The sequence below is a fragment of the Asparagus officinalis genome, chromosome 7, assembly GCF_001876935.1.
Source record: "Asparagus officinalis chromosome 7, Aspof.V1, whole genome shotgun sequence".
Taxonomy (NCBI): domain Eukaryota; kingdom Viridiplantae; phylum Streptophyta; class Magnoliopsida; order Asparagales; family Asparagaceae; genus Asparagus; species Asparagus officinalis.
This window is the reverse complement of record NC_033800.1, coordinates 45,334,861-45,352,176: the sequence shown is the minus strand read 5'-3', so window position 1 is coordinate 45,352,176 and position 17,316 is coordinate 45,334,861. Positions and strand designations below refer to the sequence as shown.

Sequence of the window (17,316 nt, the reverse complement as noted above, 5' to 3'; positions counted from 1 at the left end):
AACAATTCCTAAGAAAAGGGCGAGCTGAGCCAATAGAATTGGCGTGGTCGAGGACGTGGTCGTGGGAGAGGCGGCCGGTCAAATCGTTCAAATGTCGGGTGCCACAACTGCGGCGAATATGGGCACTACGCAAAAGAGTGCTATTCCGAGAAAAAAGTGAAAGAAAACACGAATCTAGTCGCGGACGAGGAGAAGAGACGACGGTGTTCTCATGATGGCCTACAAAGACACTACTCCCGACATCGACAATGTGGTATCTCGATACCGGCGCTAGTAATCACATGTGCGGGCACAAACACCTCTTTGTGGAGATGCAAAAGATAGAGGATGGGCATGTGTTATTTGGAGACGCGTCGAAGGTTCGCGTCAAGGGCCGAGGTAAAATCTGTTTTCTTCAAAAAGATGGTAAAGAAGGGTCAATTGAGAATGTCTATTATGTGCCCGACTTGAAGAGTAACATCCTTAGCATGGGACAACTATTGGAGAAGGGATATTCGGTTTTCATGAAAGACCGGATGTTGCACTTGAAGGACAAAAAAGGTCGGTTGCTTGCACATGTGGAGATGGCCAAGAATCGAATGTTCAAACTCAACTTGAGAAACGTGCAAGAAAGGTGTTTGCAAATCAACATGGAGGATGTGGAGAAAGAGAAGGAGATCAGCGAAAAGCATCGGGCGGAGATTAAGTTGATTAGGGTTGAAATCAAAGAAAAAGTTATAAGGATCGAATCGTTGGAAGAAGAGGGTCGTAGAGCTTTGGCGGTTAGAGAGAGATTGGAAGGTGGTATTAGGGTCTCAAAGGATGAGGTTTGCATGTTGAAGGGCAAAGAAGAAGGGTTGAGTGTCGAGATTATTGAGTTAGAGGAGAAGAAAAAGTTTGAGTTGAAGATTCGAGTTGTTACCTTAGAGTTGGAAGAATCGAAGAAGAAGATAGAAGAGATTTCACGAGAGAAGAATAAGTCTTTAAAGGAGAAAGCTGAGCAAGAGATGGAGATTCTTGAATTGAAGAGGTAGAAAAGCTTCAACCGAATGTGCTAGAGCTTGAGAAGACATGTGGAGATTATAGTGAACAGAACACCCGATTGCTTAGTAAGAACGATGCAATCAAGAAAGAGGTTGGTGTGTTGGAGGAGGAGGCTGAAGCAAAGATTGGGGAGCTTAAGATGAAGTTGGATGGTTTGAGTTCAAAGATCAGAGAGATTTCAATGGAGAAGGATAAGTTTGAAAATGTAAAAACGAAGCAAGATGTGGGTATTGTTAGATTGAAGAAAGAAGCAGAAAATCTCAGCTTACATATTTCAGATCTTGAGAAGAAGAGCATTCAGCTTCAAGAGAAGAGAGATACATTTGAGAGGGAATTAGGTGTTCGAAGAGAGGAATGGAAAAGTTTTTTAAAAGAATCCGGTGCACCATGAGAGGAGAAAGCATGTAGATGTCCGTTTTTATTTTATTCGGGAACATTTGAAGGAAGGTAATGTGCGAACGAGTCACGTTGCGAGTCAGGACCAAGTGGCGGATATCATTACAAAGCCGCTACCAACAATGTTATTCGAAAATTGTAAGATAATGATTGGAATGAAGGACTGTAAATGTTTGAGTTTAAGGGAGGAATTTGTTAAAGAATAAACTCAAACATAGTCAAGGCGATATTAAATGAGAAGTGGAAGGGGCAGTCGTTTGGAGTTCCCTATAATAAGTTATGACAGATTTTAACGAAGAGTCAGAATTAAGTACTGTTGTTTAGAATTCTGTTTTAAGAGTCTATTAATAGAGTTTTATTCTGTTAAGATAATGAAAAGAGAGTGTGTGAAGTGAGAAGAGAAGAAAAAATATATGTTTAAGAATTAATCAGAAGGAAAGTTGTGTTCTTGTTCCTCTTCCTTAAAAGCAATCTGTTTTTATCAATTAGAAGTTAGTTGTCACAAAGTTTGAGGAACTGGGACGTTTTAAAATTAAAATGAAATGACAAAAAAATTTGTAAAACTGAGGACTAATTGATATGCAAATCAAGTCAACTTGTCAACTTATGTCAAAGTGGGCGAAATGGTATTGAACAAAGTTTAAGAAATGGAAATTTTGAAAATTAAAGTGAAGTCTTTAAAAATTGACAAAAGTTATCGAAATTGGAAACATTGAAATTTAAAGTAAAATTTTTCAAAGAAGGTTGAGAAAATAGAAAGTTTGACTTTGAATTAAAGTGAAACCTTAATAATAGTTTGAGTTTTTAGAGAACTAATCGGAAAAATAAAAGCCAACTTATGTCCAAATGAAAAAGAATTTTGAGTATACGAAATTTTGAAATCAAAGTGAAATCTCAAAAAAAAAAACTGAGAAATTAGAAAGTTTGAGAAATTGGGATATTTGAAAATTAAAGTGAAATGAAAAAAAAAATTGTAAGGTTTAGAGAACTAGGTAAAACGCAAAACAAGTCAACTTATGTCAAAGCGAAAAAAATGTATTGAGCAAAGTTTGAGAAATTGTAAAGTTCAATAATTAAAGTGAAATTTTTAAAAAAATGAAAAAAGTTTTATAAATTGGAAAGATTGAAAATTAAAGTAAAATCTTTAAAAAAAAAGTCGAGAAATTGGAATGTTTAACTTTGATCTAAAAAGAAAATCTTAAAAAACAGTTTGAGAAATAAAAAAAAAGTTTGGAGAACTAAGAGAAAGCAAAAAAAAAAGTCAACTTATGTCGAAGGAAAAAGAACTTTGAGAATATGGAAAATTTTAAAATTAGAGTCAAATCACAAAAAAGTTAGAAATTGGAAAGTGTAAAGAATTAAAGTGAGATCTCTAAAAGTTTGAGAACTTGAAAAGATAGAGCAATTAAGCAAAAGCAATACAAGTCTAACTCACATCAGTTTGAGAAATTGGAAATTGATAAAAATGAAGGAGTCAGAAGGAATATCTGACTACATCAAGCGTGTGCAAACAGTGGTGAATCAACTCAAACGCAACGGAGAAACCCTAACCGATGCAAGGGTTGTGGAGAAGATTTTGCAGTCATTAACCAAGAATTTCGAGAACGTTGTATGCGCAATTGAGGAGTCGAGGAATTTGGAAGAGATGACCGTCGATGATCTCGCTGGTTCTCTTGAGGCGCATGAACGGAAGAAGAAGAAACAAGAGCCGCTCGAGGAGGCCTTACAAAGCTAAGGCAACTATCAAGGAGGACAAGGCGATGTACGCGCAGCAAAACCATGGAAGGGGACGTGGCCGTGGAGGTCGTGGTTTTGGTCGCGGTGGAGGCCACGGACGTGTAAACAATTCCTAAGAAAAGGGCGAGCTGAGCCAATAGAATTGGCGTGGTCGAGGACGTGGTCGTGGGAGAGGCGGCCGGTCAAATCGTTCAAATGTCGGGTGCCACAACTGCGGCGAATATGGGCACTACGCAAAAGAGTGCTATTCCGAGAAAAAAGTGAAAGAAAACACGAATCTAGTCGCGGACGAGGAGAAGAGACGACGGTGTTCTCATGATGGCCTACAAAGACACTACTCCCGACATCGACAATGTGGTATCTCGATACCGGCGCTAGTAATCACATGTGCGGGCACAAACACCTCTTTGTGGAGATGCAAAAGATAGAGGATGGGCATGTGTTATTTGGAGACGCGTCGAAGGTTCGCGTCAAGGGCCGAGGTAAAATCTGTTTTCTTCAAAAAGATGGTAAAGAAGGGTCAATTGAGAATGTCTATTATGTGCCCGACTTGAAGAGTAACATCCTTAGCATGGGACAACTATTGGAGAAGGGATATTCGGTTTTCATGAAAGACCGGATGTTGCACTTGAAGGACAAAAAAGGTCGGTTGCTTGCACATGTGGAGATGGCCAAGAATCGAATGTTCAAACTCAACTTGAGAAACGTGCAAGAAAGGTGTTTGCAAATCAACATGGAGGATGTGGAGAAAGAGAAGGAGATCAGCGAAAAGCATCGGGCGGAGATTAAGTTGATTAGGGTTGAAATCAAAGAAAAAGTTATAAGGATCGAATCGTTGGAAGAAGAGGGTCGTAGAGCTTTGGCGGTTAGAGAGAGATTGGAAGGTGGTATTAGGGTCTCAAAGGATGAGGTTTGCATGTTGAAGGGCAAAGAAGAAGGGTTGAGTGTCGAGATTATTGAGTTAGAGGAGAAGAAAGAGTTTTGAGTTGAAGATTCGAGTTGGAAGAATCGAAGAAGAAGATAGAAGAGATTTCACGAGAGAATAATAAGGCTTTAAAGGAGAAAGCTGAGCAAGAGATGGAGATTCTTGAATTGAAGAGGTAGAAAAGCTTCAACCGAATGTGCTAGAGCTTGAGAAGACATGTGGAGGTTATAGTGAACAGAACACCCGATTGCTTAGTAAGAACGATGCAATCAAGAAAGAGGTTGGTGTGTTGGAGGAGGAGGCTGAAGCAAAGATTGGGGAGCTTACGATGAAGTTGGATGGTTTGAGTTCAAAGATCAGAGAGATTTCAATGGAGAAGGATAAGTTTGAAAATGTGAAAACGAAGCAAGATGTGGATATTGTTAGATTGAAGAAAGAAGTAGAAAACCTCAGCTTACATATTTCAGATCTTGAGAAGAAGAGCATTCAGCTTCAAGAGAAGAGAGATACATTTGAGAGGGAATTAGGTGTTCGAAGAGAGGAATGGAAAAGTTTTTTATCGCAAGTTCATGAGTTAAAGAAGAGTAAAGATGAGTGTCTGAGAGAGCTCGAGGAGCTCAACGCATCAACAGATGCTCTTGTCCTAGAGAAAGAAAAGTAGAAGTCTATCATGATGAAGAAGATGAAAGATTCTGAGGTGGTTTCCGATAAAGTTCTCTCGCTGCTGAAGACTACCACGGAGGCTGTACATGGAGGTGAAAATGCTCAAGAGAATGGCTTTGTCGATGATGATGATGATGATGACAGGATTCGTCCATTCGCAGAGATGGAGAAAAGGAGCTTTTAAGAGCAGAGGAGAGAAGTTTGAAGAGATGAATAGAGAGATTGAGGTCTTGAAGAGCAAGAACCAGCCAATAGTGACATTGTCAATATGTGAGGCAGAATATTTGACAGCATCTTGGTGTGTGTGCCATGCAATATGACTAAGAAATTTGTTATACGAGCTAAAACTCTAGCAACACGAGGCAACCAAAAAACGAGTCGACAATAAATCGGCAATTGAGTTGGCAAAGAATCCGGTGCACCATGAGAGGAGTAAGCATATAGATGTTCGTTTTTATTTTATTCGGGAACATGTGAAGGAAGGTAATGTGCGAACAAGTCACGTTGCGAGTCAGGACCAAGTGGCGGATATCATTACGAAGCCGCTACCAACAATGTTATTCGAAAATTGTAAGATAATGATTGGAATGAAGGACTGAAAATGTTTGAGTTTAAGGGAGGAATTTGTTAAAGAATAAACTCAAACATAGTCAAGGCGATATTAAATGAGAAGTGGAAGGGGCAATCGTTTGGAGTTCCCTATAATAAGTTATGACAGATTTTAACGAAGAGTCAGAATTAAGTACTGTTGTTTAGAATTCTGTTTTAAGAGTCTATTAATAGAGTTTTATTCTGTTAAGATAATGAAAAGAGAGTGTGTGAAGTGAGAAGAGAAGAAAAAATATATGTTTTAAGAATTAATCAGAAGGAAAGTTGTGTTCTTGTTCCTCTTCCTTAAAAGCAATCTGTTTTTATCAATTAGAAGTTAGTTGTCACAAAGTTTGAGGAACTGGGACGTTTTAAAATTAAAATGAAATGACAAAAAAATTTGTAAAACTGAGGACTAATTGATATGCAAATCAAGTCAACTTGTCAACTTATGTCAAAGTGGACGAAATGGTATTGAACAAAGTTTAAGAAATGGAAATTTTGAAAATTAAAGTGAAGTCTTTAAAAATTGACAAAAGTTATTGAAATTGGAAACGTTGAAATTTAAAGTAAAATTTTTCAAAGAAGGTTGAGAAAATAGAAAGTTTGACTTTGAATTAAAGTGAAACCTTAATAATAGTTTGAGTTTTTAGAGAACTAATCGGAAAAATAAAAGCCAACTTATGTCCAAATGAAAAAGAATTTTGAGTATACGAAATTTTGAAATCAAAGTGAAATCTCAAAAAAGCTTGAGAAGATCTAAAAAGAAAATCTTAAAAAACAGTTTGAGAAATTAAAAAAAAGTTTGGAGAACTAAGAGAAAGCAAAAAAAAAGTCAACTTATGTCGAAGGAAAAAGAACTTTGAGAATATGGAAAATTTTAAAATTAGAGTCAAATCACAAAAAAGTTAGAAATTGGAAAGTGTAAAGAATTAAAGTGAAATCTCAAAAAAGTTTGAGAACTTGGAAGGATAGGACAATTAAGCAAAAGCAATACAAGTCTAACTCAAACGCGTTGTTACCTTCTGATTATTTGATAAAAATGAAGGAGTCAGAAGGAATATCTGACTACATCAAGCGTGTGCAAACAGTGGTGAATCAACTCAAACGCAACGGAGAAACCCTAACCGATGCAAGGGTTGTGGAGAAGATTTTGCAGTCATTAACCAAGAATTTCGAGAACGTTGTATGCGCAATTGAGGAGTCGAGGAATTTGGAAGAGATAACCGTCGATGATCTCGCTGGTTCTCTTGAGGCGCATGAACGGAAGAAGAAGAAACAAGAGCCGCTCGAGGAGGCCTTACAAAGCTAAGGCAACTATCAAGGAAGACAAGGCGATGTACGCGCAGCAAAACCATGGAAGGGGACGTGGCCGTGGAGGTCGTGGTTTTGGTCGCGGTGGAGGCCACGGACGTGTAAACAATTCCTAAGAAAAGGGCGAGCTGAGCCAATAGAATTGGCGTGGTCGAGGACGTGGTCGTGGGAGAGGCGGCCGGTCAAATCGTTCAAATGTCGGGTGCCACAACTGCGGCGAATATGGGCACTACGCAAAAGAGTGCTATTCCGAGAAAAAAGTGAAAGAAAACACGAATCTAGTCGCGGACGAGGAGAAGAGACGACGGTGTTCTCATGATGGCCTACAAAGACACTACTCCCGACATAGACAATGTGGTATCTCGATACCGGCGCTAGTAATCACATGTGCGGACACAAACACCTCTTTGTGGAGATGCAAAAGATAGAGGATGGGCATGTGTTATTTGGAGACGCGTCGAAGGTTCGCGTCAAGGGCCGAGGTAAAATCTGTTTTCTTCAAAAAGATAATAAAGAAGGGTCAATTGAGAATGTCTATTATGTGCCCGACTTGAAGAGTAACATCCTTAGCATGGGACAACTATTGGAGAAGGGATATTCGGTTTTCATGAAAGACCGGATGTTGCACTTGAAGGACAAAAAAGATCGGTTGCTTGCACATGTGGAGATGGCCAAGAATCGAATGTTCAAACTCAACTTGAGAAACGTGCAAGAAAGGTGTTTGCAAATCAACATGGAGGATGTGGAGAAAGAGAAGGAGATCAGCGAAAAGCATCGGGCGGAGATTAAGTTGATTAGGGTTGAAATCGATGTGGAGAAAGAGAAGGAGATCAGCGAAAAGCATCGGGCGGAGATTAAGTTGATTAGGGTTGAAATCAAAGAAAAAGTTATAAGGATCGAATCGTTGGAAAAAGAGGGTCGTAGAGCTTTGGCGCGATTAGAGAGAGATTGGAAGGTGATATAAGGGTTTCAAAGGATGAGGTTTGCATGTTGAAGGACAAAGAAGAAGGGTTGGGTGTCGAGATTATTGAGTTAGAGGAGAAGAAAAAGTTTGAGTTGAAGATTCGAATTGTTACCTTAGAGTTGGAAGAATCGAAGAAGAAGATAGAAGAGATTTCACGAGAGAAGAATAAGTCTTTAAAGGAGAAAGCTAAGCAAGAGATGGAGATTCTTGAATTGAAGAGGTAGAAAAGCTTCAACCGAATGTGCTAGAGCTTGAGAAGACATGTGGAGATTATAGTGAACAGAACACCCGATTGCTTAGTAAGAACGATGCAATCAAGAAAGAGGTTGGTGTGTTGGAGGAGGAGGCTGAAGCAAAGATTGGGGAGCTTACGATGAAGTTGGATGGTTTGAGTTCAAAGATCAGAGAGATTTCAATGGAGAAGGATAAGTTTGAAAATGTGAAAACGAAGCAAGATGTGGATATTGTTAGATTGAAGAAAGAAGTAGAAAACCTCAGCTTACATATTTTAGATCTTGAGAAGAAGAGCATTCATTCAAGATGAGAGAGATACATTTGAGAGGGAATTAGATGTTCGAAGAGAGGAATGGAAAAAATTTTTATCGCAAGTTCATGAGTTAAAGAAGAGTAAAGATGAGTGTCTGAGAGAGCTCGAGGAGCTCAACGCATCAACGGATGCTCTTGTCCTAGAGAAAGAAAAGGAGAAGTCTATCATGATGAAGAAGATGAAAGATTCTGAGGTGGTTTCCGATAAAGTTCTCTCGCTGCTGAAGACTACCACGAAGGCTGTACATGGAGGTGAAAATGCTCAAGAGAATGGCTTTGTCGATGATGATGATGATGATGACAGGATTTGTCCATTCGCAGAGGAGATGGAGAGGATTAAATGAGCTTTTAAGAGCAGAGGAGAGAAGTTTGAAGAGATGAATAGAGAGATTGAGGTCTTGAAGAGCAAGAAGCTGCCAATAGTGACATTGTCAATATGTGAGACAGAATATGTGACAGCATCTTGGTGTGTGTGCCATGCAATATGACTAAGAAATTTGTTATACGAGCTAAAACTCTAGCAACACGAGGCAACAAAAAAACGAGTCGACAATAAATCAGCAATTGAGTTGGCAAAGAATCCGGTGCACCATGAAAGGAGTAAGCATATAGATGTTCGTTTTTATTTTATTCGGGAACATGTGAAGGAAGGTAATGTGCGAACAAGTCACGTTGCGAGTCAGGACCAAGTGGCGGATATCATTACGAAGCCGCTACCAACAATGTTATTCAAAAATTATAAGATAATGATTGGAATGAAGGACTGTAAATGTTTGAGTTTAAGGGAGGAATTTGTTAAAGAATAAACTCAAACATAGTCAAGGCGATATTAAATGAGAAGTGGAAGGGGCAGTCGTTTGGAGTTCCCTATAATAAGTTATGACAGATTTTAACGAAGAGTCAGAATTAAGTACTGTTGTTTAGAATTCTGTTTTAAGAGTCTATTAATAGAGTTTTATTCTATTAAGATAATGAAAAGAGAGTGTGCGAAGTGAGAAGAGAAGAAAAAATATATGTTTAAGAATTAATCAGAAGGAAAGTTGTGTTCTTGTTCCACTTCCTTAAAAGCAATCTGTTTTTATCAATTAGAAGTTAGTTGTCACAAAGTTTGAGGAACTGAGACGTTTTAAAATTAATTAATAAAATGAAATGACAAAAAAATTTGTAAAACTGAGGACTAATTGATATGCACATCAAGTCAACTTATCAACTTATGTCAAAGTGGACGAAATAGTATTGAACAAAGTTTAAGAAATGGAAATTTTGAAAATTAAAGTGAAGTCTTTAAAAATTGACAAAAGTTATCGAAATTGGAAACGTTGAAATTTAAAGTAAAATTTTTCAAAGAAGGTTGAGAAAATAGAAAGTTTGACTTTGAATTAAAGTGAAACCTTAATAATAGTTTGAGTTTTTAGAGAACTAATCGGAAAAATAAAAGCCAACTTATGTCCAAATGAAAAAGAATTTTGAGTATACGAAATTTTGAAATCAAAGTGAAATCTCAAAAAAAAACTTGAGAAATTAGAAAGTTTGAGAAATTGGGATATTTGAAAATTAAAGTGAAATGACAAAAAAAATTGTAAGGTTTAGAGAACTAAGTAAAACGCAAAACAAGTCAACTTATGTCAAAGCGAAAAAAAGGTATTGAGCAAAGTTTGAGAAATTGGAAAGTTCAAAAATTAAAGTGAAATTTTTAAAAAAATGAAAAAAGTTATATAAATTGGAAAGATTGAAAATTAAAGTAAAACTTTAAAAAAAAGTCGATGTTTGACTTTGATCTAAAAAGAAAATCTTAAAAAACAGTTTGAGAAATAAAAAAAAAGTTTGGAGAACTAAGAGAAAGCAAAAAAAAAGTCAACTTATGTCGAAGGAAAAAGAACTTTTGAGAATATGGAAATTTTTTAAAATCAAAGTGAAATCACAAAAAAGAAATCTCAAAAAAGTTTGAGAACTTGGAAGGATAGGACAATTAAGCAAAAGCAATACAAGTCTAACTCACATCAGTTTAAGAAATTGGAAAGTTAAAAATTTAAAGTGAAATCTGAAAAATGTTTGAGAAATTGGTAAGTTATGAAAACATGAAAGTTTGAGAAATTAAAGGTAATGTCAAAGGAGTTTGAGAAATTTGAAATTTTTCTAACTTGAAAAAAGTTTGAGAAAATGAAAATTTTAAAAAAATGTAAACTAGAGAAAATGGTACAGAAAAATTTGGTGGAACTTATTTTATTATTTAAACCATTAAAAATCTTTCGAAATTGGTAAGTTTTAAAATTAAAGTGAAATGTCAAAAAGGTTTGAGATATTGGAAAATATGAAAAAAATTGAAGCATAAAAGAGAGGTTTGGAAAAAAGCAAACATGTGAAAATAGAATTTGAAAGTTTGAGGAATTCATTTTATTATATAACCCGTTCTCAACTTTTCAAAGAAAATGGCAAGTTTTAAAACACAACTTAAATGTGATAAAAGTTAGAAAATTTGGAAAGTTTGTAAACATCAAAAAATTTGAGAAATAGGGAAGTTTGAAAATATAAGTGAATTGTCATATAAGTTAGTAAACTTTAGAGCACTAAGTGAAATGCAAAACAAGTAAACTTGTCATCCTAAGTCCAGGTGAAAAAGAAAATATTAAAAATAGTTTGAGAAATTGGAAATTTTGAATTATAGTAAAATCTTTTCATAAAGGTTGAATAAAAGTGAAATATTAAAAACCTTTTGAGAACCAAGCGAAAGCAAAAATAGTCAATTTTGAGAAAATTAAAAGTTAGAAATTAAAGTGATATCTCAAAAAAGTTTGAGAACTTGGAAGGTTAGAAAAATAAAGTGAAATCTCAAAAAAGTTTGCGAACTTGGAATGTGAAATCTCAAAAAAGTTTGAGAACTTAGAAAGTTAGAAAATTAAAGTGAAATCTCAAAACAAGTCAACATGTGTAAAAGTGAAAAGAAAGTTTAAGAGATTGGAAAGTTTGAAAATTAAAATGTAATCATAAAAATAGTTTGAGAAATAGGAAAGTTTGGAAATTAAAGTGAAATCTCAAAAACAGTTGAGAAATTAAAAAGTTATGTAAACAAGAAAGTTTCACAAATTAAAGGGGAACGACCAAGGAGCTTGTGTAATTGGAAAAGTCTCAAAACTTGAAAAAAGTTTGAGGAAATAGAAAATTTGGAAAATATAAACGTTAGAAAATTGGTATTTGAAAATTTGGATAATTAATTTCATAATTTAAACCATTGACAACTTTTCAAAAAAATAGAATGCTCTAAAATAGAAGTTAAATGTCAAAAACGTTTAAGAAATTGGAATGTTTGAAAACTACAAGAAAGTTTGTCTAAAATAGAAGTTAAATGTCAAAAACGTTTAAGAAATTGGAATGTTTGAAAACTACAAGAAAGTTTGAGAAATTGGGTGGTTTGAAAAATAAAGTGAAATGACAAAAGAATTTATAAAATTTAAAGAACTAAGTCAAATGCAAAACAAGTCAACTTGTCAACTTATGTCAAAAGTACGGAAAAAACATCAAAATAACAAACTAAACAAATCTTGAGAAATTGTAAAGTTTGAGAAGTGAAATCTTAAAATTAAAAAAAAAGTGAAAGAAGTTCTAGAAATTGGAAATATGGAAAATTGAAGTAAAATATTTTTAAAAAGGTGGAGAAATTGGAAAGTTTGACTTTGAATTAACGTGAAATCTTAAAAATACTTTGAGAAATAGGAAAGTTTGGAGAAGTGAAACTAAAAATAAAAAAAAAGTCAACTTATTTCAAAGTGAAAATGAATTTTCAAAGTGTTAATGAATTTTGAAAATATGGAAATTTTGAAAATTAAAGTGAAATCTTAAAAAAAATCTGAGAAAGTGGAACACTAGGAGAACTAAGCGAAAGCAATACAAGTCAAACATGTGAAAAACTAATAAAAAGTTTGAGAAATTGAAAAGTTAAAAAATTAAAGTGAAATCTCAAAATGTTTGAGAAATTGAAAAGTTATGGAAACACGAAAGTTTGAGAAATTAAAGGGGAAATGTCACAGGAGTTTGAGAAATTGGAAAACTTTTAAACTTGAAAAAAGTTTGAGAAAATGGCGAGTTCGAAAACTGTGAAGTGAGAAAATGGTACTTGAAAATTTGGTGGAAGTTATTTTATAGTTTAAACTGTTAAAATTAAAATATTTTGAAATAAGAAAAAACTTTCAAATTTGGAAAAAATGTAAACATATGAAAGTGGTATTTGAAAATTTTGTGGAAGTCATTTTATTATATAACATGTTAATAAGTTTTCAAAGAAAATGGAAAGTTTTAAAACACAAGTTAATAGTGGAAAAAGTTTGAGAAATTGGAGAGTTTAAAAATAGAAAGTTTGAGAAATTGAGAAGTTCAAACTTGTAGAGAAATGTCCAAAAAACTTGTAAAGTTAAGAGAACTATGTGAAATGCAAAACAAGTCAACTTATGCCAAAGTAAGAAAAAGAAGAAATATAAAATTGTAACATTACGAAAACTTGAAAAAGTTTGAGAAATTGTAAGTTTGGAAATTCAAGTGATATCTCAAGAATGTTTGAGAAATTGGAAAGTTACGGGAACTTGAAAGTTCAAGACTGAAATGTCAAAAGAGTTTCAGAAATTGGAATGTTTGGAAATCTTGAAAAAGTTTGAGATAATGGAAAGTTTGAAAATTGTAAACATGTGAAAACGATAATTGGAAATTTGGTGGAAGTTATTTTTATTATTTAAATCGTTAAAAGAAGTTTGAAACAGAGAACATTCAAAATTAAACTGAGATGTCAAACAAGTTTGAGAATTTGGTACACTTAAAAAATAGAAAAAATGAAAAGTTTGGAAAATTGTAAACATGTGAAAATGGCAATTGTAAATTTTGTTTAGTCATTTCATTATTTAAACCATTGACAACTTTTCAAAGAAGTCGAAAAGATTTAAAATAAAAGTGATATGTCAAAAAAATTTGAGAACTTGGAATGTTTGAAACTTGAAGAAAGTTTGAGAAGTTGAAGTTTGAAAACTAAAGTTTGGAGAATTAAAGCAAAATGTAAAACAAGTCAATTTAACAACTTTTGTCAAAGTATTAAAATTGGTAATTGAAAAACTTGTATTTGGCAAATGGCAAGCTTGAAAATTAAAGTGAAATTAGAAATAACTTTGTGAAATTGACAAGTTTAAAAAATGAAGTGAAATCTTAAAAATAATTTTCAGAAATTGCGTACTATGTAAACTTGAAAAAAGTTTAGTAAATTGGAAAGTTTGGAGAACTAAACAAAATGGAAAACAAGTAAACTGATGTCAAATTGACAAAAATATATTTAAAAAGTTGTAAATTTAAGGAATTGAGGGGGGGGGGGGGGGGGGAAAATATCTGAAATTGAAAAAATTGTGAAGTTTGAAAATTAAAGTTCAAAAATCAAAGTGACATCTCAAAAGTTTGAGAAATCAGAATATGAAAACTTGAAAGATTAAGAAATTGGAAAGTTTGAAAGGAAAAAACATAAACGCATGAAAAGGATATCTGAAAACTTTGTGAAAAGTACTATTTTGTTATTCAAACCATTATAAACATTGAAAAATTGGAAATTAAGATGAAATGTCAAAAAAGTTTAATAAATTTGAAAAATTGAAAACTTGAATAAAAGTTTAATACATTGGAAGGTTTGAAAATTAAAGTAAAATATCCAAAATATAAGATTAAGACATTTCCATTAAATATGAGATTTGAAGAAATCATAAAATGTCAAATTATGTTAGAGTGAAAATAAAAATTGAGAACTTGAAAGAGTTTGAGAACTTGAAATGAGGAAGAATCTGTACAGTTGAAAAAACCGAAAAATTTGAGAACTTTTTAATAGGTCAGAGTATAAAAGGGTCTGTTTCCAAGATGCATGCTTATGGGAAAAAGAAAAACATTTCAAATTATAGTATAGTTCAATTAATAGTACTTTGAATGCCGTCTTAGAATGTTAAAACCCCTCAAATCTTATAGAAAGAGAATTATAAATAGGACTGTTTAAATTTGAAAATAGGGGAGCTAGAAAATTCTAAACCATCTGTGGTAGAGGCAAATAAATAATAGGGATAGACTATAGTTTGTCATGCAAAAATTCTAAATTACAATGCAAAAAGAAAGTTAGAAATACATACAAGTTCCACCTCCAAATTAGAAATATATACAAGTTCCACCTTCCAAACCACCCCCCACACAGAACAATCCCTGAATTAACATCAATAGAACAAGTCCAGAATTAACAGCGATAAATACCCAGATCAGCCCAAAATTAACAGCAATAACTACACAACAAGATCTAACGAAGCAAAAGCAAGAAAGACTTCTTACCAGTCATGACGGTTGCGACAACAGCCTCCTGCCAAAGGCATTTAAGTCTCCATCTACTCCTGGCCTTTTGTCACTACGTCGCAAACCAATAAAGACCCAGATTTTGATCCAGGATCAACTACAAAGAAAAAAGTCCCAAATCAATTTAAAAATAAACATACCACAAACAATATTCAACACATAAAGAAGAATCAATTCTTACCTCGCATCATCAAAAGAAAAGGCGCTTGATCTCCTTCTCAACAAAACCCTATTAATGTAGAGAAAAGGGAAAGGGGAATTCTCGCGGGTCGCGGCCGCCATTGGCATGATCAGAGAGAGAGAGAACTAGGGTTTTGTTGTGAAAAGGGAGAGGGGAATTCTCGCGGCCTTCATTGGAACGATCGGCGAAATATAACGAGAACTAGGGTTTTCGTTGAGAATAGGGAAAGGGTAATTCAAAATTTTACGAAATTAGAAAGTTGAGAAAACTTGAAAAAAGTTTAGGAAATTGTAAAGTTATAAAATTAAAGTGAAATGTCAAAAGATTTTGAGAATCTGGAAAATTATGAAAATTTGAAAGGAGAAAAAAAGCTTGAAAAAAATGGAAAGTTTGAACAAAAATGTAAACATGTGAAAATGGTATTTAAAAATTCGGCAAAAGTTATTTTTCTATCTGCACCGTTGAAAAGCTTTCAAAATAGGAAAAATTTTACATTAATGTGAAATGTATAAAAAATTTTAGAAATTGAGAAGTTATGAAACTTGAATAAAGTTTAAGAAATTGGAAGGATAGGAAATGAAAGTGAAATGTCCAAAAGTTCAAAAAGTTTAAGAAATAGGAAAGATAGGAAACAAAGTTAGATAAATTGCAAAGTTTGAAAATCAAAGTGACATCTCAAAAGTTTGAGAAATCGGAATATGAAAACTTGAAAGTTTAAGAAATTGGAAAGTTTGAAAGGGGAAAAACATAAACCTATGAAGATATTATCTGAAAAATAGGAATCAAAGTTAGATAAAATGCAAAGTTCAAAAATCAAAGTGACATCTCAAAAGTTTGAGAAATCAGAATATGAAAACTTGAAAGATTAAGAAATTGGAAAGTTTGAAAGGAAAAAACATAAACGCATGAAAATGATATCTGAAAACTTTGTGAAAACTATTTTGTTATTTAAACCATTATAAACTTTGAAAAATTAGAAATTAAGATGAAATGTCAAAAATGAAGAATCTGTACAGTTGAAAAAACCGAAAAATTTGAGAACTTTTTAATAGGTCAGAGTATAAAAGGGTCTGTTTCCAAGATGCATGCTTATGGGAAAAAGAAAAACATTTCAAATTATAGTATAGTTCAAATAATGGTACTTTGAATGCCGTCTTAGAATGTTAAAACCCCTCAAATCTTATAGAAAGAGAATTATCCCCCCCCCACCCCACCCCACCCCACATACACACAACTAGACATCACTGAACATGAACTAAAGGGTAATAGTTAAAAAAAAGTTAAAATTATGATTAAGTGAAAATGATGTTCAAAAAGTTCCGTAATATTCTAATTACTCAGATCAGTGTGTAGATTTCACAGCAATAACTACACAGAACACAGAACAAGTCCTTGAATTAACAGCAATAGAACAAGTCCAGAATTAACAGCGATAAATACCCAGATCAGCCCAAAATTAACAGCAATAACTACACAACAAGATCTAATGAAGCAAAAGCAAGAAAGACTTCTTACCAGTCATGATGGTTGCAACAACAGCCTCCTGCCAAAGGCACTTAAGTCTCCATCTACTCTTGGCCTTTTGTCACTACGTCCCAAACCAATAAAGACCCAGATTTTGATCCAGAATCAACTACAAAGAAAAAAGTCCCAAATCAATTTAAAAAAACATACCAGAAACAAGATTCAACACATAAAGAAATCAATTCTTACCTCGCATCATCAAAAGAAAAGGCGCTTGATCTCCTTCTCAACAAAACCCTAGTAATGTAGAGAAAAGGGAAAGGGGAATTCTCGCGGCCGCCATTGGCATGATCAGAGAGAGAGAGAACTAGGGTTTTGTTGAGAATATGGAGAGGGGAATTCTCGCGGCAGACATTGGGACGATCGGCGAAATATAATGGGAACTAGGGTTTTCGTTGAGAATAGGGAAAGGGTAATTCTCGCGGCCGCCATGGGAACGATCGGAGAGATGTATATAGAGAAATATAATGGGAACTAGGGTTTTTGTTGAGAATGGGGAGAGGTGAATTTTGAGGCGAGGGTTTTTGTCGAGAATGGGGAGAGGGGAATTTTGAGGCGAGGGTTTCTTACGGAGGGAAGAGGGACTATTAATTTAATAGTTTATATGGACTATAGAAGCGACCGACTTAAGCAACCTCATAACGGTAATATTATGTCATTAAGGAAACGATTTTAGCATAATCAATGCTTTGATTGAGTATCAGTATCTTTTGAGTTGTCCTGGAGATTTTATAATGATGAGTATCTCATAACTAAATAAAGAAAGTCTAGTTGTGGACATCACTAAATTTGTCTTCTCCTATTTTCCCCTCTACAGTTGCTTTTCTTGTTTTACCAGCTTAATAATTTTCTTGTGAAGTTGCATAATTTTTTTTTTTTTTTGGGTGGGCGAGGCGGGAGGTGGGTTGGCAATATTTAATCTGTTATTACTTTTAATCAGTAAATTTATTAATTACTGATTTATTACCTCATTTATTTATAATGCCGTAGATCTAATTTTTAGAGACTTACCTGCATTTTCAATGGTTTGAGGGAGTAATATCAATTTAACGAAATATTTGAGGGACAGACAGCTTTATGAGGCAGGTTGGGCTCTGCTAA

The 17,316-nt window shown here is 34.1% G+C and overlaps 2 protein-coding genes and 1 long non-coding RNA gene across 3 annotated transcripts; 2 read left to right on the top strand and 1 right to left on the bottom strand.

The window, feature by feature from the left end:
- On the top strand, positions 249–1,414 carry LOC109847075 (golgin subfamily A member 3-like). The gene is made up of 2 exons (XM_020416321.1): positions 249–1,009; positions 1,066–1,414. Exons 1-2 carry the CDS (start codon positions 249–251, stop codon positions 1,412–1,414), a joined length of 1,110 nt encoding a protein of 369 aa, XP_020271910.1.
- LOC109847073 (cingulin-like) lies at positions 6,999–8,500 on the top strand. The gene is made up of 4 exons (XM_020416320.1): positions 6,999–7,601; positions 7,643–7,830; positions 7,887–8,076; positions 8,123–8,500. Exons 1-4 carry the CDS (start codon positions 6,999–7,001, stop codon positions 8,498–8,500), a joined length of 1,359 nt encoding a protein of 452 aa, XP_020271909.1.
- Positions 14,444–16,949, bottom strand: LOC109850754. Its single transcript, XR_002249533.1, has 3 exons — positions 16,405–16,949; positions 16,207–16,324; positions 14,444–14,607 (listed from the first exon to the last, which is right to left on the bottom strand). It is a non-coding gene; the product is annotated as an uncharacterized LOC109850754 (long non-coding RNA).